The 22,246-nt window shown below is 45.1% G+C and overlaps 1 protein-coding gene across 1 annotated transcript in view; it reads right to left on the bottom strand.

The window, feature by feature from the left end:
* NLRP13 (NLR family pyrin domain containing 13) overlaps positions 1–15,968 on the bottom strand; it is a 44,178-nt gene extending 28,210 nt beyond the window's left edge. Inside the window, exons 1-5 of the mRNA XM_057314563.1 lie at positions 15,612–15,968; positions 11,436–11,504; positions 4,387–5,974; positions 1,842–2,006; positions 223–390 (exon numbers count right to left, since the gene is read on the bottom strand). Coding sequence (XP_057170546.1) covers positions 223–390; positions 1,842–2,006; positions 4,387–5,974; positions 11,436–11,504; positions 15,612–15,912 — 2,291 coding nt within the window. The 5' untranslated portion in view covers positions 15,913–15,968. The remainder of the gene's footprint in view (positions 1–222; positions 391–1,841; positions 2,007–4,386; positions 5,975–11,435; positions 11,505–15,611) is intronic.
* Positions 15,969–22,246: the final 6,278 nt, after the last annotated feature.

Below are 22,246 nucleotides of genomic sequence, written 5' to 3'. Positions count from 1 at the left end.
GGGTCTCAGGGTGCGGGTTCCAGGACCCTGCACTTTAACACGGCCCCTCAGGCGGGTCTGGTAGACGTTAGTGTCGCGAAGCCCTGCGCTGTACCCACGCACCCGTTCCCTTTGCTCATCCTTCTCTACGACCTTTGGACGCCGTGCTGAGTCCTGTCCTCCCCATGCATCCCTGAGCCTGGGGGTGACCCTGAGGACAGATCTGGAACACCAGAGACTCACCACAGAGACTGGAGGTTGCAGGCTGAGTGCCTCAAGGTTTTAAAGATCATCGTGGACACAGGAACTCCCAGGTTGTTCGAGCTCAAGTCCAGATGGGTCAGCCTTTTGTTACCATGTAGGACAAGGACGAGCTCCTTCAGAATCCTCACAGGAGTTATTGATTTGCACCTGAGGAAAAGAGGAAGTGAGGAGCCTGGCCTCATGGAGGGGAGTACGTCATCTTGCCTTTCCACCACACACACACACACCACACACTGCACACACCACGCACCCATGCACACGCGTGCACACGCACACACACACACACGCACCCCCTCCTTCAAGGATATACGCATATGAGAGAGATCCAAAAATTGAAGTTCAGTTCGATGTATTAGACCAGGAATCAATCCCCTCTCCCACCAAGTCTGCCCCAAGAGACCCTGGAGCTGCCTATTCTTCTGGGCAGGGGGTAACCCCCACACCACCCCAGAAAGGTCTGATGAGAACACCTCTCTCCTCTTGATTTTTCTTGAATCTAGTTCTCCTCATCTTTAGGACTAAGTGATAAGACCAAACAGAGGGGAGGGAGGGAGGATGAAAAAAAGCCATATCCTAATAAAAGGATGTTTAAGGCTGCCTCCTGCGTGTCTGATCCGCTCACACAACACACTGAGGTCTGAGGACAATCGTGGCCGCCAGATCTTGTGCTCCTAACTCACGGAATCGGTGCATGCATCTGACGGTCAGACCTCAAGGTAGCACAGATTTGCAGAGGGACCGTAGGACAGAATTGGTTGGCGGGGCCTGCAAAGCATCCAGCCCAACACCTTCTCCAACTTGAAGAGTCATTCAGTCTGTCCTCAGTCAGGTAGCCCTTCCCCAGTTTCTCCTTCAATGGCCACCTCCATTCTTCCCCACCTTCAAGCCGGATTTGGGACCCTGTGATCTCTATTTACAACATGTGAGACGTTTCGGTCCAAAACAATGCTTCAGCTCCAATGAGTAGGTCTTTATTCGAATATCTTCTAGATAGGAGAGGCCCTTCTGCTTTTCCTGTCTAATAACACAATGCCTCCTCTTCCATACCCTGAGTCCCTGAACAGGTTTCCTCCTGCTTTGGGACGTCTCGCTGTCTCACACACTACTCTGTTCATGTAAGTTTGTTTCTCCAACACTGTAGGCTCCACGAGGACAGGGATTATCCTTTCTGCTCGTGGCTATAACCTCAGAATGGAGAAGAAATGCTCATTAAATATCCGTCGAATGAGCAAATGCTTCACCACAAACTACCCACTTTCCTGAAGACCCCATGCTTCACACGGACTCCACATAAGCTCCGGCTCTCCTTCAGTGCTTTGTTCCGATCGCGTCCTGCAAGTTCTCCACTCCTTCACATTCAGCTCAGAACAGCAGTCTCACGTGGAGGTCTTACGGAAAAATCAGTTCGTCTACCTGTACCGCTCATGCGAGGTCACTCACGCCCGAGTACCAGGTCTTTGCCTGAACTCATACAAACAAGTTTATTATCCCATGCACCTGAGCTTACTTTCTGGAAAACAGATACTCACTGCAATCATCAAAAGAAAAATGTTGGCTTATTCTCTGCTGGAGTCTTTCAAACTGTGTGTCACGCTTACGTCAGTTTTCGGAGCTTGCACCTTGGATTTCTCAGCTCGTAACAGAGTTTCTTCATCGAAGCAGCGTTAAGCTTGCTGTTACTCAGGTCCAGCTCACTCACATTCCCGTTGCAAAACACGGAGCAAATATCCTGCCACTGATGTATCTTGGAATGCATGCTTGTCCTTTATGAGAGAGAAAGAAGGGTTACTGACGTGAACCTCAGCTGATACCCGGAGTGTGGTCTGCAGGAGACAAAAACAGACCCTTGCGAGTGAAGGAATTTGCTGGAGTACGGGGCAGGAAAATCGGGACCCCAAAAGTATAGTTCTTAAAGTGCTACATGTTTTATTACAACAATGCTCAACCATCCTTTTCAGAGGAAAGCAACCACGGAAGTGAGGTGAGGTGGCTGTTGGTATAATCCTAACGTGTTCAGACTTCAAGTCAGACAGACCCAAGATCCATTCAGAGCTGCCCTACCTATAATATGATTTAATCTCTGTGACCCAATTTTCTCTCTCTCAATGTACATAATAAAACCCTCGTAGGATTTTATAATTTAAAAGGTTTATGCAAATATTTAGAACTTAGGAGGGTTATTAGAATTCTATACATACAATGGAATAGTACTCAGCCATCAGAAAGGATGAATACCTACCATTTGCAATGACCTGGATGGAACTGGAGGGGATTATGCTACGTGAAATAAGTCGAGCGGAGGAAGACAATTATCATATGGTTTCACTCCTATGTGGAACATAAGGAATAGAGCAGAGGACCACAGGGGAAGGGAGGGAAAACTGAATGGGAAGAAATCAGAGAGGGGGACAGACCATGAGAGACTCTGGACTCTGGGGAAACAAACTGAGGGTTACAGAAGGGGAGGGAATGGGGGATGGGTAAGCGGGTGATGGGTACTAAGGAGCGATGGCATCAGGAAGAGCACTGGGTGTGATATGTAACTGATGAGTCACTGAACACTACATCAGAAACTAATGATGTACTATACGTTGGCTAACTGAACCTTAAAAATGTTCATTATTTAGTATTTCCTTAATGTGGTAGGCTCTTAACCTTTCCAAGAATAAAAGAGCATCCAAGTCATGAATTAAACTTGATCTCCAGTGAAGAAAGTGAAACAAAGAACACATTAAAGCACCTGAAGGATATAAAGTTCTAGATGGGGAGCCCAGAATTATAGCGTTGTTAGAGTGGTTGTTTCCAGCCTTAGTGTGTGTGTGTGTGTGTGTGTGTGTGTGTGTGTGTCTGTACACACATGCCCATGTAGTCATATGTTTAACATCCCACGTAATTCTGAGCTACAAAATTAAAAACCACTGCGGAAAAGAAGCTGTACTGGAGTGAAACAGGGACTGACCTTCACATCAGAAGATCTGTTATCGGAAACCGGGGATGTACTGTATGGTGACTAACATAATAAAAAAAATCATTTAAAAAAAGTTAGACTAAAGAAAAAAAAAAAAAGATCTGTTATCACCATTAGGAAAGCCATGGAATCTCCTTCAGCCTTAGGGTGAGTATGTGTAAGGTAAGGAATATCGTTTATGGAGTATCGATCCTTACAATAAATGGTATTATCCTTGGGAAAACAATTGGCAGTGAGGACACTTACATAAGCCAACAGCAAATTCTACCTAAATAAGGTCCCCTATTTAGGTTTTAGGGAATCTAAGACTGGACAAATGACAGCCAATCTATATTAAACATTTAGGACTCCAGACCCCAAGAGGAAACATCTTACTAATATTCCAATCTGGATGAACACCAAGAGATTAGTCATCTCAGAATTTTTATTTGTACAACCAAAATTGAACTGGTATTCTTTTTGTAGGTCTGAAGGTTAAACCAGAAAGGATTTGTGAACACATAGTTGCCCGTTTCATGAGAGGAGTTCAGAAAACACCCCTAGGGCCTGAAATAATTAGAACACTCCGATCTCTTTACCTCCTAGGCAGGAAGTCAACAGTGTCAGCAATGGGGAAAGGTCATAGGGTAAGAACCAAAGATAGTTTAAGTATTTGTGGGATTCTTCCTCCAGGAGACAAAGGGACAAACTCTTCGTAACAAACTTCAGGATATAATTGACACCATTGGACCCGTACCCACCCCAACTCATGCTCAAAGGAGAGGCACCAGCATTTTGAGCTCTGGAGCCCCGGAGCTCTGGAAGAGACCTGGGTACTGATCCAGGCTCACCTGCTTAGTGGCCCCACTGATGTAAGCAAACTGTTTTTATTCCGTTTTCTCATCTGTGAATGGCAATAACACTCCGCCCTCCATTCAACAACGGGCATCAGTCAGATAAGAGAAGGTCTTAGCACAACGCCTGGCACATACATCTTCACTATGCTGGGCCTGAGACAGGAGCTTTACCTCAAAGCAGATCGTACGGAAGTAGCCGAGGAATCCTTTATGACACCTAAAGGGAAATGGTCTCCTGGGTTGGAGTGACCTAGAAGGTTTGGTCAATCATAACGAATGATAACACAACAACCTAAACTTGGGAAGAAACCTGGGAGGGAAAGGATTTGCATTACTCACTCCGGACTCTCCACGTTGAGACTCAATTCCGTATGAGGGATGGGAACGGTGATAGAAAGCCTTAGCTTACTTAACCTTCGACAGTGCTTTAGGCAAAATGAAGAAACTTGGAGTTGTAGATTTCCAGAAATCTCAAGGTCAGCTTCAAGGAGATGACTCAAAATCTGCCTTACAAAATTTTCCTCCTGAGTCTCATACAAGCACGTGAAAAAGTGCGGGACTTCAAAACGGTTGGAGACAATGTCATAACGTTCTAATTCCTCTGCCCATTCTAATAATTCATCCGTCATCCTGCGACTCACTTTACAACGCAAAGTAGTTTCCAGCTCTCCTGCCAAGTTTCTTTTTAAAAGACCAAAGAAAAAAAGAGCCATCTGATTCCAATAGAAGTTTCTGTCAGCCAAAGCATCATTCAGTAGCACCTTCATCTCTTCATGTTTTGCAGGACTGCCAACAGATCCTTTCGTTCCCCCGAGTGCATAGAACATGGCCCCCAAAAACACCTGGAAGCTCTGGTGAGTGAAAGTAACACACTCCTCACAGTCACTGACCTTTCGAAGAATATTCGAACTGAGGAGAGAATCAATGAGAGGTGCTTCCAGGCACTTGCGTGTGAGGTCCTCTTTTGCAAATGTGAAATTCCAAAACCACATCCCGTCTGCGGCCAGAGAGCAGAGGGCCCTCCACTGCTCTGGCCAGCTCTGGTCCGACAAAGTCACCTCTGCTTTGGCAAACGAGCTGGAGAAAAAGTAGACGTACAGACTGGTGGCGGTCTGGGTGCTTAGCTGGAGACAAGGGTTTCTTGCCATCTGCTCCTTCAGGCAGGAACACACGGTCCAGCACACGATGGGGGCAGAGCAGAGATTAAACAGTTTTTCGTTTTTTCTTACCCAACGCAAGATATTCTTAGCTTTGTTTTGGTCAGCAAAGTACCTGATGAAATATTCCTCCCGGTCTCCCTCGGTGAACCCTAAGATTTGGACAAACCATGGATGCAGTAACAACTTCTTAAGATCCTTGGTTCTATACTCCTTGGTTGTGATCAGTAAGGTAGCCCTGGGAACCAACTCTTTCCTCAACAAGTAGAACAGGATTCTGTTGACTGGGAGTTGCTGACACCAGTCTGTACACGGTGGGCTGTCGTCCAAGTCGGAGGGCATGTCCAGTTCCTCAAAGCCATCGATGACAAACAGGAGTCTTTCAGGGTGACTCATGAGCTCTTCGATGGGGGGCTGGGAGTCAGGCCAGTCCCAGGAAAGCAAGCCAGCAAACGTGGTATCCTTCATATCTTTAACTTTATGGCAGCTGATAAAGAAAACATAGGAGAACCTCTGCTGAAAGAGAAAGCCCTCTGCCCAGTGCAGCACGGCCTTCATTGCCAGGGTGGTCTTCCCGACCCCCGCTATTCCCTCTAAGACAATCGTCTGTGGCTGGGCTCCAGTCCTGTTAGGATACAAGAGGCTCTTCAGTTCTTCGTGTTCCTTCTCAGTCACATTGCGGAGATATATATGGCCTTCGGGCCAAGGCATGTTGTCCCACATCATTAATATTTTAGCCTTCATCCTCTCTCTGTACCTTCTTCTGTGAACTAGAACAGAAGTGAGGCAAAACAGAACACAACAATGGTCAGAATGAATTCTGGCCTTAGGAATAGTAAGTTCTTTAAAAAAAAAAAAAAAATGGAGGGGGGCGCCTGGGTGGCTCAGTCATTAAGCGTCTGCCTTTGGCCCAGGGCGTGATCCCGGTGCTCTGGGATCGAGCCCCACATCAGGCTCCTCCGCTGGGAGCCTGCTTCTTCCTCTCCCACTCCCCCTGCTTGTGTTCCCTCTCTCGCTGGCTGTCTCTCTCTCTCTCTCTCTGTCAAGTAAATAAATAAAATCTTTAAAAAAAAAAAAAAGGAACAGAAACCTAGTGACCCTGTGACATCTCAGAACACAGGGGTAGCAGACCCCACAAGCTTTCATAGTGTAAAAGATAGGTCATGGGTCATAGACAATGTAAAAAATCACAAGTTAAATTGGTCTGTAATTCTCCTTTTTGATGGGGTCTTTGCCTGGTTTGGGGATCAAGGTAATACTGGCCTCATGGAATTACAGACTGATTTCCCTGATGAATATGGATGCCAAAATTCTCAACAAGATCCTAGCTAATAGGATCCAACAGTACATTAAAAGGATTATCCATCATGACCAAGTGAGATTCATCCCTGGGACGCAAGGGTGGTTCGACATTTGCAAATCAATGTGCCAGAACATAACAGAAGAGACAAGAACCATATGATCCTCTCAATTGATGCAGAAAAAGCATTTGACAAAATACAGCATCCTTTCCTGATAAAAACCCTCCAGAGTGTAGGGATAGAGGGTACATTCCTCAATTTCATAAAAACCATCTATGAAAAGCCTATAGCCAATATCATTCTCAATGAGGAAAAGCTGGAAGCCTTTCCCTTAAAATCAGGGACACGACAAGGATGCCCACTCTCGCCATTATTATTCAACATAGTACTAGAAGTCCTTGCAACAGCAATCAGACAACAAAAAGGGATAAAGGGTATCCAAATCGGCAAAGAAGAAGTCAAACTGTCTCTCTTCGCAGATGACATGATACTCTATATGGAAAACCCAAAAGACTCCACCCCCAAACTACTAGAATTTATAGAGCAATTTAGTAATATGGCGGGATACAAAAATCAATGCTCAGAAATCAGTGGCATTTCTATACACAAACAATGAGACTGAAGAAAGAAATTAGGGAATCCATCCCGTTTACAATAGCACCAAAAATCATACGTTATCTCAGAATTAACTTAACCAGAGACGTAAAGGATCTATATTCTAGAAACTACAAATCACTCTTGAAAGACATTGAAGAAGACACAAAAAGATGGAAAAACATTTCAGCTCATGGATCGGAAGAATTAACATAGTTAAAATGTCCATGCTACCCAGAGCAATCTATACTTTCAGTGCCAACCCGATCAAAATACCAATGACATTTTTCAAAGAACTGGAACAAATAGTCCTTAAATTTTTATGGAACCAGAAAAGGCCCTGAATCACCAAGGAATTGTTGAAAAGGAAAAACAAAGCTGGGGGCATCACAATGCTGGATTTCGAGCTGTACTACAAAGCTGTGATCACAAAGACAGCATGGTACTGGCACAAAAACAGACACATAGACCAATGGAACAGAATAGAGAACCCAGAAATGGACCCCCACCTCTTTGGGCAACTAATTTTTGACAAAGCAGGAAAAAACATCCAGTGGAAGAAAAGACAGTCTCTTCAATAAATGGTGCTGGGAAAATTGGACAGCTCCATGCAAAAGAATGAAACTTGACCACTCTCTCACACCATACACAAAGATAAACTCCAAATGGATGAAAGACCTCGATGTGAGACAGGAATCCATCAAAATCCTAGAGGAGAACATAGGCAGCAACCTCTACGACATCGGCCCCAGCAACCTTTTTCATGACACATCTCCAAAGGCAAGAGAAACAAAAGATAAAATGAACTTGTGGGACTTCATCAAGATAAAAAGCTTCTGCACAGCCAAGGAAACAGTCCAAAAAACTAAGAGGCAGCCCACGGAATGGGAGAAGATATTTGCAAATGATGCTACAGATAAAAGACTGGTATCCAAGATCTACAAAGAACTTCTCAAACTCAATACTCGAGAAACAAATAAACAAATCATAAAATGGGCAGAAGATATGAACAGACACTTTTCCAATGAAGACATACAAATGGCTAACAGACACATGAAAAAATGTTCAAAATCATTAGCCATCAGGGAAATTCAAATCAAAACCATACTAAGATACTACTTTATGCCAGTTAGAATGGCAATAATTGACAAGGCAAGAAAAAACAATTGCTGGAGAGGATGTGGAGAAAGGGGATCCCTCCTACATTGTTGGTGGGAATGCAAGTTGGTACAGCCACTCTGGAAAACAGTGTGGAGGTCCCTTAAAAAGTTAAAAATTGAGCTACCCTATGATCCAGCCATTGCACTACTGGGTATTTACCCCAAAGATACAGACATAGTGAAGAGAAGGGCCATATGCACCCCAATGTTCATAGCAGCATTGTCCACAATAGCTAAATCATGGAAGGAGCTGAGATGCCCTTCAACAGATGACTGGATTAAGAAGTTGTGGTCCATATATACAATGGAATATTACTCAGCCATCAGAAAGAATGATTACACAACATCTACAGCAACATGGATGTGACTGGAGGAGATTATGCTAAGTGAAATAAGTCAAGCAGAGAAAGACAATTATCATATGGTTTCACTCATTTATGGAACATAAGAACTAGGAAGATCGGTAGGAGAAGGAAGGGAAGAATGAAGGGGGTTAAACAGAAGGGGGAATGAAGCATGAGAGACTATGGACTCTGGGAAACAAACTGAGGGCTTCAGAGGGTAGGGGGTGGGGGATTGGGATAGGCTGGTGATGGGTGGTAGGGAGGGCATGTATTGCATGGTGCACCGGGTGTTATATGCAACTAACGAATCATGGAACTTTACATCAAAAACCAGGGATGTACTGTATGGTGACTAACAAAATATTTTTTAAAAATATTTTTAAAAAATGGGCAGAAGATATGAACAGACACTTTTCCAATGAAGACATACAAATGGCCGACAGACACATGAAATACTGTTTGACATCATTAGCCATCAGGGAAGTTCAAATCAAAACCACATTGAGATACCACCTTACGCCAGTTAAAATGGCAAAAATGGACAAGGCAGGAAACAACAAATGTTGGAGAGGATGTGGAGAAAGGGGAACCCTCGTACACTGTTGGTGGGAATGCAAGTTGGTACAGCCACTTTGGAAAACAGTGTGGAGGTCCCTTAAAAAGTTAAAAATAGAGCTACCCTATGATCCAGCAATTGCACTACTGGGTATTTACCCCAAAGATACAGACGTAGTGAAGAGAAGGGCCATATGCACCCCAATGTTCACAGCAGCATTGCCCACAATAGCTAAATCATGGAAGAAGCCGAGATGCCCTTCAACAGATGACTGGATTACGAAGATGTGGTCCATATATACAATGGAATATTCCTCAGCCATCAGAAAGAACGATTACACAACATTTGCAGCAACATGGACGGCACTGGAGGAGATAATGCTAAGTGAAATAAGTCAAGCAGAGAAAGACAATTATCATACGGTTTCACTCATTTATGGAACATAAGAACTAGGAAGATCGGTAGGAGAAGGAAGGGAAGAATGAAGGGGGGTAAACAGAAGGGAATGAAGCATGAGAGACTGTGGACTCTGGGAAACAAACTGAGGGCTTCAGAGGGGAGGGGGTGGGGGAATGGGATAGGCTGGTGATGGGTAGTAAGGAGGGCACGTATTGCATGGAGCACTGGGTGTTATATGCAAATAATGAATCATGGAACACTGCATCAAAAACTGGGGATGTACTCTATGGTGACTAATACAACAAAATAAAATTATAAATAAATAAATAAATATTTTTTAAAAATCACAAGTTATCAACATTCATCAACACCGGGCCCTAGAGGACATTGGAACACCAGAAACACTGAGGGAGAAGGTTTCTCAAACTGGACAATTACACCCAAGCCATTCAACACCGGTGCACTAGGGAAATTACCAGCAAGCTCTCAAACAGATTTCCTCATACTGACTTTTCTAAGTTATCACAAAATGGGTCCCCGGAAGCAGTGGTGAGAAAGACAGACGGACGTAGAAGCTAGGCAAAGAGGGGACATCTGAGAGCAGAAAACGGAATTTGAGATTAAATCAAGTCCTGGGATGGGAAATACGTGGCAACTGATACCGACTCGGGAAGGATGTGCAGCTCCAGGTAACTATCTAGAAATAGTGACGAGGGAGCGGATGGATTCCTTGTTATACCCGATGACATTATACTTCTCAAAGAATTTGGAGAGGATAATTGCATGGAAAGTTTAAAAAGGAATTGTTAACTCAAAAACAGGCAATGATTCCCCCAAGGAGGCATGTGTAGTGAGCTGAACAGTGACCCCCCCCCCCAAATAGATATGCCCACATCCTCATGCCCGGAACCTTGTGCAGCAAATGTAAGGACCTTGAGGAGAGGAATTGTCCTGGAGTCAAATGTATTCTCCCAACAGACAGAGTTCTGACCCACAACAGGAGATGGCCATGTGGCTACAGAGGCCGAAGTTGGAGGGATGTGGCCACAAACCCAGGAATGCCACCAGAAGCCGGATAAACAAGGATGAGGCTCCCCGCGGACCCCAGGAGGAAGCATGACCCTGCTGACACCTTCATTTTGGACTAATCCAGAACGGTGAGGGAGTAAATGTCTGTTATTTCGGCCAGTTTGTGGAAATTTATCATGGCAGCCCTAGGGAAAAAAGAATAGCATATATTCCTGATGTATCATGTGGCTCAGCACTGATTTATATCCATGACACTGAGTGCTGATTGCGCCACGAAAATAATTGGAGAGGTATTTAGCTTCCCTGATAATGGATTGAAAAACCAAGAGGTCGTTGTGGATATTAATCCCTTTTGAGCACAGAGATAGTGAAAGTGGCAGCCAAGGGTGGCATATAGTTGCTTCTACGGAATAGAACTCAAGGGTTGAGCAATGGATCGACGTTTTTCACTACAAGTTTTAGGTTTCCGTGATTCATTCTGGATTATAACACCAGCACATATATTTAAAACCAAACCCATTCCATAGCTGCATGTATTACTTTGTCAACACGAAAATCTCCGTCAACTGGTACAAAAAGAAAATGCCGTTACCTATTAACGCAACAAAATTACAAAGTCCAGAAACAGACACTGGTATCTAAGAACAGAGAATGGAGTCAGAGAAACTATCCAGTTTACAGCAACTTATTATTCAGCGAGCAGCAGTGCAAGAACAGGTCGGGAATGGTATCATTTCCTACAAGCTATAAATAGAAGGACATTTCAGAGGTGGTGGCAGTTACAGACCCAATAAATGGATGCCCCATCAAGCAAGTTAGCCATGAGCACCATAAAGGAGGATACGAACCTCCTTCTTCTTCTGGCATCTCTGCTGCTTCTTGGTTTGGATCTTGGGGTTCCCATGACTGTGCCATTTCTGAAACAAACAGTGACAGGGGGATAGTGAGATACCCACGCTGAAAACGGCCAGTGATGGATGCTCTCCGCAGAGCCAAGTATTGCTGGCAAGCTGGAGACTGAACAGACAAAGGAATCCCATCCTCCAGCTCCATCAGCTGCAGTACTTTGGACCCAGGCACCCCTGTCAGGAGCGCTCTCTGCCCACACGCACAGGGCTCACTGCCTCACCTCCAAGTCTTGGCTCAAATTTTAGCTCGACGGTGCTGGGCAGTCCTGATTAGTACTGTCCCTGATCCCTACAGCACCCCCGAGACTCTCCCCATTCACCTTTCTCTCTCTCCATTGCGTTTGCCACCTCCTAACACACCATGTAGTGTACGTATTTCTTACGTTCAGTACCTCTCTTCACCCCACTGAACGAGGGACACAAATGGCTAGCCTCTGTTGGCTCACTTGCCCCAAGGATGCAGAACAACGCCCAGTGCATAGAAACCACTCTACTGTTTCTGGATACCAGAATACCATAGGAATAAAAGCACCAAGAACTGGGTTCTAACTTGAGCCTCGCTCTATGTAATTTCACAAAACCTCTCTGAATGCCCCGTTCCTCATGAGCTAAAGCGCCCCTTCCAAGTCGAACTCACGCAGCAGAAACTCCTATTCCACTACCCGAGGCTCAGCGGCTGTGAGCTAATGCCCCGTAAGGGATAACAGCTCTAACGGAGACGTGGCTCTAACATTTCTAAGTCCACTGGTTGTCAAGGTTCGCAGGACTCGATCTGGGTAGCCAGCTGGGTCCCGGGCTTCCTCCTCATGCCCCACGGTCCTTTGAAGAACTACCACCTGTCATTCTCCACTATGGCGAGCTTGGCCAAAAAAACCACCAGTTCTGTGGAGACCCACAGAGCCTACCTGTGGGGTCTGTCCGGGGTTAGGTCAGCTCTCCCTGAATGGGAAATCTTATGAGCATGGCGCAGTGAGCTAAGATCATCCCTCATCCCTGGCTCCGTTTATCAGCTGCACGACACACTGCATTCCTCTGTGGCACATTAACCCGGTGATGCAATCCCTCCAGACTATAGCCTCGCTGCCACAATCCATACTTATGTACATTACTCTCAAGGCTCTAGATCCAGCTGGGGCCACCTACGAAAAGAGCCAACACAACAACCTAGAATTTAAGTCCAATTCCTTTAAAAAAAAAAAATCCCAATTCTGACTTCCCTTTGTCTGCCTAGGAAAGCCTGTTGAATGACAGATTCGCCAACCCAAAATCTGTTGAAATAGTCTTGGGTAGGGTGGAAGGTATGTGCCATGAAATGACAAAGACATTCCCAGTTCTGATACTGCCCATCTGGCATCGTCTCAAACTAGCAGCTGGAATCCAGAAAAACCCACCCCGAAGATAAACGAATGTGTGAGAACTTCCCCAGCATCTAAACATTTCCTCCTAGAAACTCAGACGTAGGTACAGATGGCCGGGTTTTCAAGGAGAGAGAACAGGGGCCCAGTGTGAGTCATTTGCTCACGGTTACAGCTGGTTAAGCAGACCAGGCTTTGAATCCGGGCACTCTGACACCAAACCTGAGCTCCTAAACCCAGGGCCCCCCAAAGATAGCAGACATGTGCCCGCAGACACACAGGCATTCACATACCCACAACACAGCATCGTTCAAGCACAGAGACTCTCGTCGTGCCACATTTCCTAGGAGATGGAACCAAGGGGGAAGTAGAAGCTGTCCTGACCCCTGGACCTTTACGTCATCACGCACATCGCCAGGGAGATGATGTGGTCTAGGGCTTTTCCCCCTGACGAGGTATCCTCACGTGCCACGCCCCCTCAGAAGGCCAAGTGGGAACCAAATAAGGACCAGAAGAACGGGCTCCTTCAGTGTGCCACGTCTGGCTCTGCGGCTTCGTACAGGACCGGCGGCCAGAAAGGAGGTTCTTCCTTTAATGGCATTTTCCTCCATGCAAACGCCTCTCTCTGGGATCACCAGTCTAAAACAGGATTTAAGGATTCTAGGCTCCATTCTCCAGCTCTCCGCTCAATACCTGCCTGTTCTACACAAGAGAAAAGGAGGGGTTTCAAATGAAGGGGGACGAGGGGGGGAAGGGAACAGAGGAAGGGTGGGGGGGGTGGACAGGGAAATCGAGTCCCTACCCAGCCTCCTGCCTGCCAGGAGATACACAGAGCCTGCAATTCCAGGACTCAGAGTCTCCAGGGTGGGAGCTCTCATGTGGCCAGCGCCCACCCCTACTGCTTAGAACTCATGCCTTCATTTTGGGGCAAGAGATGCCATATACGGTCAAGTACAGAGCCTCTGAAGACCCACTACTTGGGTTCAAGTCACCAGCTCTGTGACCTTGGGCAACTCACTTGAGCTCTGGGCCCAGTTTCCTTGTCTACAAAACTGGAAAACAGTCTTCACTCAGAAGGAGGTCCTAAGTCCAAATTCACAGGAGGCATTGGGATCAAGGCCCGGCTCCTAACAGGTACCAGCAAAAGTTAGAGCATTTTGCACGGGTCTCAGAGACAGCTGGTTCTGCCCTCCAGTGGCCCTCCAAGGCTCGCTGCAGAGAGAAAACTAGATAAAACCACGTGGGTTTTTATTTTGTAGGAAAATGGGATCAGCGATACCTTCGGGAAAATGATAGAAACAAAAATAATCGCACAGTTCCACACTTGCTAACTGGTTATGCAACACATCGGCGCTACGCTCAAGACCACACGGTCCGACAGCACAGCAGGCAGTGAGCAAGCTACCGCCTGAGACTACGGACACAGCACGCACTTGACCTTGGGGGGGGGGGAAGCCTGACGTTTCCTTGAGGGTGTGGGAAGGTTATGGGAAGTGGAAAGAGCCACCTAAAATCAGACAGTAAACAGAAGGGGGAATGAACCACGAGAGACTGTGGACTCTGGGAAACAAACTGAGGGCTTCAGAGGGGAGAGGGGTGGGGAATGGGATAGACCGGTGATGGGTAGTAAGGAGGGCACGTACTGCATGGTGCACTGGGTGTTATATGCAACTAATGAATCATCGAGCTTTACATCAGAAACCAGGGATGTACTGTATGGTGACTAACATAACAATAAAAAATTATTATAAAAAAATAAAAATAAAATCAGACAGTAAGTTCTGGGTGGGCGTGGCTCGTGCTAGGGTAGGGGTAGATGTTTGAGGCGTGTGTATGCGTGTGTACATGCTGTATTTTCCTTCACGGCCTGGCTCAGCTGGGTGCAGTGTTCTTGTTTTGTTTTGTTGGCATTTACCTAGTGTTTCCCTTGTAGGAAAACGGATCCTGTATAAGCAAACATGAAATTCCGGTTATACTCAAATAGCTCCCTCATACTGCAGCTGCATTGGAAGAAATCTGTATTTTCTTTTTTTTTTTTTAATAATAATTTTTTATTATATTATGTTAGTCACCATACAGTACATCCCTGGTTTCTGATGCAAAGTTCGATGATTCATTAGTTGTGTATAACACCCAGTGCACCATGCAATACGTACCCTCCTTACTACCCATCATCAGTCTATCCCATTCCCCCACCCCCTCCCCTCTGAAGACCTCAGTTTGTTTCCCAGAGTCCATAGTCTCTCATGCTTCATTCCCCCTTCTGATTACCCCCCCCTTCTTTTTTTCTCTTAATGTAAATTCAGCTAGCCGGCTTCTAGTACATCATTAGTTTCAGATGTAGTGTTCAATAAGTTATCACTTGTGAATAACACCCAGCATTCATCACATCATGTGCCCTCCTTAGTGCCCAGTTACCCCGTCCCCCCATCCACTCCCCTCCAGGAGGAGAGCTGTATTTTCAAAAGAAGGTTTGCAACACAACTGAGTGTACCTCTCCACACAACTGTGGGAATCACCGTTCCCCTACCCCCCCCCCAGGCTAGAGCTCCGGATCTTTGTAGCCTTTCCACCGCTACCTGAAACTTTCATAGCCCAGCAGGGAGATTCTTTCATAGGGGTAGCTAGGAATTGGGTAGGCCCCCATAAAAATCCAGCAACAATCTCCTTGTTCCCATGAGCACCAGGCACATGCTCGTCTGTCCCTCCCTCCCATCCGTCCGTCCGTCCGTCCGTCCCTCCCTCCCGTGAACCCACTCACCGTTCAGCCTTGCTCTAACTTCCACACACAATGGAGTCAGATTCATGTTCTCGAAGATGCTGAGGGTCACTTCCCATATCTGCTTTTCTGAGAAGTATTCACTCAACAAACTTAACAGATTAATGGGATCACTGGCTTTCAAGTTTGCCCAGGGGATCTTCTGGAAGTTCTCCAGCAGCAGCTCTGGGGCCTGGAGGCACAGCTTGAATTCCTCCAGCTGAGACCGATCCAGACCCATGAGGTAAGACAGCAGCTTATCATAGGGACCGTTGTCGAAATAGACATTCTCGCAGGAGCTCATCTTGCCCAACACTCAAGACTCCCAGCTTCGCCCAGGAACTCCTACACCCACAGAACGGAACCTGTAGAGAAGAGAGTTGAAACCGTGAGCCAGGATTTCAGCTCCTCCGAAACAAATCTACACACTTTTTCTACTTTCTCCCAGTACCACTTCCTGCTCTCTGTGTTTGTACACGTGTCTCTCTCACACGCTCTCTCTCTCTCTCTCTCCGGCGCAAGAATGTAAACTCCCTTGGGACAGAGACGGTGTCTGCTCTGGGTGCCCCACCGGAGCCTAGAGCTGGAGCTGGCACACCGAGAGGAAAGAGCAATACTGAACACTCATTCTCCACTACGATCGGTCACCCTCGTTGCATTCTCTAAGACACCAGTGACACACAGTGTGTCAGTCATCTCGACTGAATAAAAGTGACAATGAAATGCCATCGTTAAATTGCTATAAAGAAAAATAACACCCTGCCCACCTAGGTTACATGTCCAGTAAAAATGTCCTTTAAAAATGAAGGACAAATACAGAATCTTAACTATTGAGAACAGACTGATGGTTACCAGAGGGGATGTTGGGGGGCAACAGGTGACGGGTGTTAAGGACGGAACTTGTGATGAACACCAGGTGTTGCATGAAGTGTGGAATCGCTATACTGCACACCTGAAACAAATGTCACACTGTATGTTAACTGGACTTTGGAAACATCTTTATTTTATCTTCATTTTTAAAGTTTTTATTCAATCAAACACTGAGTTGCCAGGGGCTGGTGAGCTGTGGGTCTAAAGTTACTAGCTCTCGGTTACATGACGAATAGTTCCGGGGACCTAGCGTACAGCATGGCAACCATGGTTAGTAGTGCGTACTTGAAATTCACCAAGAAAGTAGATCTCAAGTGTCCTCACCACACACGGAAAAGGTAACCATGTGAGGTGGGTGTATTAACTAGCTTGATTGTGGGGATCATTTCACAATGAACATGTGCATTAAATCACCATGTTGTACATCTTTAAGAAGAATCACCTACAACTTAAATATATACAATATTTGTCCATCTTGCCTCAATAAAGCTGGAAATTTCAAAAAAGATTTTTTAAAGCAGACAGAATTCATTGCCAGCAAATACACACACACACACACACACCCCACGAAAAACTACCTAAAAACTTTTTCAGACAAAAATATGACAGAACATAAAGAGAGACACAGAAATGGTCAATGTGGGGATGACCATGCAAGAATATTAAACCTTAATAATATGTTGTATTATATTAAAATATATAATAAATAAAATATATATAAAATATATATATAATAAAATATAAATAAAATAAACAAAATACATAAATATTTATTTATTCATATATTAAGACACTAACATATGGGGTAAAACAGAGGCGGTGACACAGGATGAGAGGAAGAAAGCTCAGCTGCTCCCTGATTCTCGTGTTGACCCCTCATGACATCATCTCAGGCAGACCACCTGTCAGAGATAAATACTGAACCCTCTACAGTAACCACGGTAACAAGAGAATGTGTAACTTACAGAAAATACTTAATTCCTTCGGAAAATGACAAGAATAAAAACACAGAAAACAAAGAGCGAGAGGGCATAGCAAAACCCCGAGGTGTTGGCAATCATAGAAACATAAATGGGATAAGTACTAACTCAAGAAAACTGTCAAACTGGATTAAAAGGTGAAAGGCAGGGGCGCCTGGGTGGCACAGCGGTTAAGCGTCTGCCTTCGGCTCAGGGCGTGATCCCGGCGTTCTGGGATCGAGCCCCACGTCAGGCTCCTCCGCTATGGGCCTGCTTCTTCCTCTCCCACTCCCCTGCTGTGTTCCCTCTCTCACTGGCTGTCTCTATCTCTGTTGAATAAATAAAATAAAATCTTAAAAAAAAAAAGTGAAAGGCAGATGACAGGTATCAAAGCATAGAACATTTAAAGTTAATATGAAAAAAAAATGCAGTGTTCACACCCTAATCAGAACAAGTATAGCTGTAACATTACCTAAGTACATTTAAAGGCAAATTTGTCACGAAACACGGAGGACATTTTATAATAGGACCGGTCCGGCAGGAAGATAGAGAAGCTCTAAATTTTTATGTACCTAGTAGCATAGCTTCAAATTACGTAAAGCAAAAATAGAAATAAAAAGATGGTGAACTGGAGATTAAAGGCTTAAGGGAACAGGCAGGAAAAAGTACAAGATACAGAACATTGGAACCACATCGTTAACCAGCTCGACCTAACTGAGGTATAAATATAGAACACTACCCCCAACAACTGTGATACAAACATCCTAATTTTACTAATGGTCAGAACACTTGTAAATAAAGTTTTATTGAAACAAACAAAGAACACTTCAAGAGGCATCTCACACATGAGGTTATGCAAATGGCCCATGAAGGGGACTCCTCAGAAAATTCCCGTTAGAGCCACAAGAAAAGAATTCTACCCCGACCCGGAGGAGCTGGAATTTCAGGGCCAACATGCAGTGCCGTCACTGGTGTGCAACCAGAATAAGCACGCCTCCCCCGCACGAGTGTGAGAAGATACAGCCTCTGTGCACCGCCCCCTGGCAGCAAATCCTAGAGCTACAAGGGCACAGATCCCACAGTTCCCCTCCCAGGTACGTGTCCAAAACACACGGACAAGAGTGTTTACGGCAACTCTAGCTGGTGACAGTCAAACACGGGGAGGAAGCCAAACTTCCACCAATGTGGAAATGTGTCCCATCCATACAATGGCATTCTATACAGAAATAAAGATAAAACCCACCAACCGACACATACAAGAGCGCGAATCAACCTCACGATCATTAGTCGAGCAGAAGAGAACAGATCACAACAGGTACACACTGCATAACGTCTTTATATGAAGCTCAGAAATTAACCCACCACGATACAACTTAGAATCGTGGTTAGTTCTGGGGGATCCTGGGAGGGGCACTGGGAGGCATTCTAGAGCACTGGAAATATTCAGGGTCGAATAGGGAGAGGGTGCATTGCACTGTATGCAGAAGGCCTTAAGCTGCTATCAGGACAAGTCTGAACAAATGAGTGAAACAAGTCAAGCAGAGAAAGACAATTATCATATGGTTTCTCATAAGAACTAGGAAGATCTGTAGGGGAAGAAAGGGATAAAGAAAGAGGGGGTAATCAGAAGGGGGAATGAAGCATGAGAGACTATGGACTCTGAGAAACAAACTGAGGGCTTCAGAGGGGAGGGAGGTGGGGGAATGGGATGGACTGGTGATGGGTAGTAAGGTGGGCACGTATTGCATGGTGCACTGGGTGTTACATGCAACTAATGAATCATCGAACTTTACATCAAAAACCAGGGACGTACTGTATGGTGACTAACATAATAAAAAAAAATAAAAAAAAGTTAACAGAGAGCAGAGATGTCCGCCAACAGATGAATGGATAAAGAAGACAGGATGTCATGGGCACTGGGTGTGATATACAACTAATGAATCGTTGAACACTACATCAAAAACTAACGATGTACTATGTTGGCTCACTGAATTTAAATTTTTAAAAAGTTAACAATTTTTCTCACTGGTGTAAAAGGGGGAAAGGATTTTCCTCATTTTTATTTATTTATTTATTTATTTATTTATTTATTTATTTATTTATTTTAAAGATTTTATTTATTTATTTGACAGAGATAGAGACTGCCAGCGAGAGAGGGAACACAAGCAGGGGGAGTGGGAGCGGAAGAAGCAGGTTCATAGGAGCCTGATGTGGGGCTCGATCCCAGAACGCCGGGATCACGCCCTGAACCGAAGGCAGACGCTTAACCAATGTGCCACCCAAGCGCCCCGGATTTTCCTCATTTTAAAATTTCCATCTTATCGAGGTATAATTGACAAAACTGTAAGATACTTAAAGGAGTAGGTTGTGGTGATTTGATAAATGTATACATTGTGAAGGGTTCCCCCTCATCGAGTGAATTACCACATCATCACCTCGATTATATGCACACGTGAAAACATTCAAGTTCCACCCAGCAAATTTCAATTATACACTACAGTGTTATCAAGTATAGTCCCCATGTGTTACATTAGATCCTCAGATCTTACGCATCTTATAGCCAAAAGTGGTACCCTCTCACCAACCTCTCCCTATCTCCTCCATCTTCCAATCCCCTGCCACGTGGATGAGCCTGGATGACATTTTGCTAAGTGAAATAAGCCACACAGAGACAAATACTGCATGGTATCACTTATGTGTGTAATCTTAAATTAAAAAAAAAAAAGTAAAATCCTAGAACCAGGAAGTAGACAAGTGGCTGCCCCTTCCTTTCCTTAAGACATTTCTTTAGCAAACTTCTCATTATAAATTCTTTCTCTGCCCCCTTTGAGATGCACAGAAATACCTGAGAAGTCTGCATCGCCTCTTGCTGGTGTTACCACCCCTGAGCCGTAAATGCCAGGGGAGATAGCACCCCATCCCTTGGTCTCCAGGATGCTTTAGGTCCTGGTTCCATGCCGTGATTACCTGCCTACCCTAGAGGAGCTCTAAGTTTCATTACTTTTTGGGGGAAAGACCATTAGCTCACACAAATGGTCACCCCAATTACCAGGTAAATTTAGGATGAAATGCACGTATCAGATGTTGCCGTCAACTCTCATACAAGTCCTTGTACTTTAAGACCAGGTATCATGTATCTTGAGAACACGCATGTAACTTGCTGTATCTTCCGGCTTTAAGAGAAGGGCCAAATTTCTATCTGCCTTTGTGTTCTCTTCAGCGGATTGCCTGTGACGCACTTTGCAGTCCGGCTTCATGCTTATTCAAGAATAAAACTTTCTCAAGGGGCGCCTGGGTGACACAGCGGTTAAGCGTCTGCCTTCGGCTCAGGGCGTGATCCCGGCGATCTGGGATCGAGCCCCACATCAGGCTCTTCTGCTATGAGCCTGCTTCTTCCTCTCCCACTCCCTCTGCTTGTGTTCCCTCTCTCGCTGGCTGTCTCTATCTCTGTCGAATAAATAAATAAAAAATCTTTAAAAAAATAAATAAAACTTTCTCTTAATTTTGTGCAGAGGTTTTCTGGGTTGGCAGGAGCTTTTGTCGTTAATTATTTCCCCCAACACTGTATAATTACGGATGTCTGTGGTTTACTTGTGATGAGCACTGGGTGAAATAAGTGTTGTGAATCACTAAACTGTACACCTGAAACTAACATTACATTGTGTTAACCCAAATTTAAACAAAAACCTAAAAAAAAAAAAAAAAAAGACATCCATGCCTTACGCAGGTTACATTTCCACAAAGAAGAACCAAGGAAATCCAAGATTGCAAGAAGTGCAAGATCACTGTGCTAAGACCCGCACAATGAGTCAGCGACAGCCTTGTGCATCTGAGCCTTGCCTTGCAGAATTACTTCAATATCTCCCAGGCTGGAGCAGGAACAGACTGCCAAGATTCCCGCAATTTCATAGCCACACGGACAGAAAGTTCATAAGGTTCTGCCTAATATTTGAGTGCCTACCTCATGACAGTTATGGAAAAAAAAAACAACAACAACCCAGCCCTGCTGCAAGCTCTCCAGTCTAACAAGGAGGACACCAAGGTTTGGTCCCGCTCACCATTTTATTCCAACACCGCCCAACACACTGCGGGCACCCAAGTATTTATTGAACAGCGGTTAACACAAGGGGAAGAGTATTCAACCTAGCTTAGCCTCAAGAGTCAAGAAGAAGTCGGCAGTCAGCCTCTAGTCCAGCCGTTGCACTCCTGGGTGTCCACGCCCAAAGAGCTGAGGACAGATGAGCAAACGCTCGTACACATACATTCCGAGCAGCACGGCTCACAAAACACAGACGGCGGAGCACCGTCCATCGACACGTGAGGGCATGAAAGGTGATGTATCCACACGGTGGACTATTATTCAGTCATAAAATAGAAGGCGGCAGGTTCAGATCCCTGCTACCGTGTGGATCAGTCTCAAACACTGTGCTCAGTGAAAGAAGCCGGACACGCAAGGCTCCATGTTGCATGCTTCCACGTATACGAAATGCACAGATTAGGTAATCCCATAGAGACAGAAAGCAGGTGGGTGGCTGCCAGGGGCTGCAGGGTGGGAGAAGGTGGGGTGACCGCCTAACGGGTTCACGTTTCCTTTGGGGTGATGAAGGTGTTTAGGGAATTAAAGGGGATGATTGCACAAGGCTGTGTATGTACTAAGCACCCCCGAAATGTGCACATTGAAATGGTTGTATGTTGTGTGAATTTCAGCTCAATTAAAAAAAAAAACTATGAAAAAAGTTTGATGAAGAAGAAAGCATTTAAGATGCATTAGCGGAAAAGTAGAGTGTGTGGGGTAAGGACGAGGTTCTG

Source organism: Ursus arctos, unplaced genomic scaffold, assembly GCF_023065955.2.
Source record: "Ursus arctos isolate Adak ecotype North America unplaced genomic scaffold, UrsArc2.0 scaffold_19, whole genome shotgun sequence".
In the NCBI taxonomy this organism is placed as follows: Eukaryota; Metazoa; Chordata; class Mammalia; order Carnivora; family Ursidae; genus Ursus; species Ursus arctos.
Note: the sequence above shows the minus strand (reverse complement) of the source record. Positions and strands in the feature narration are given on the sequence as shown.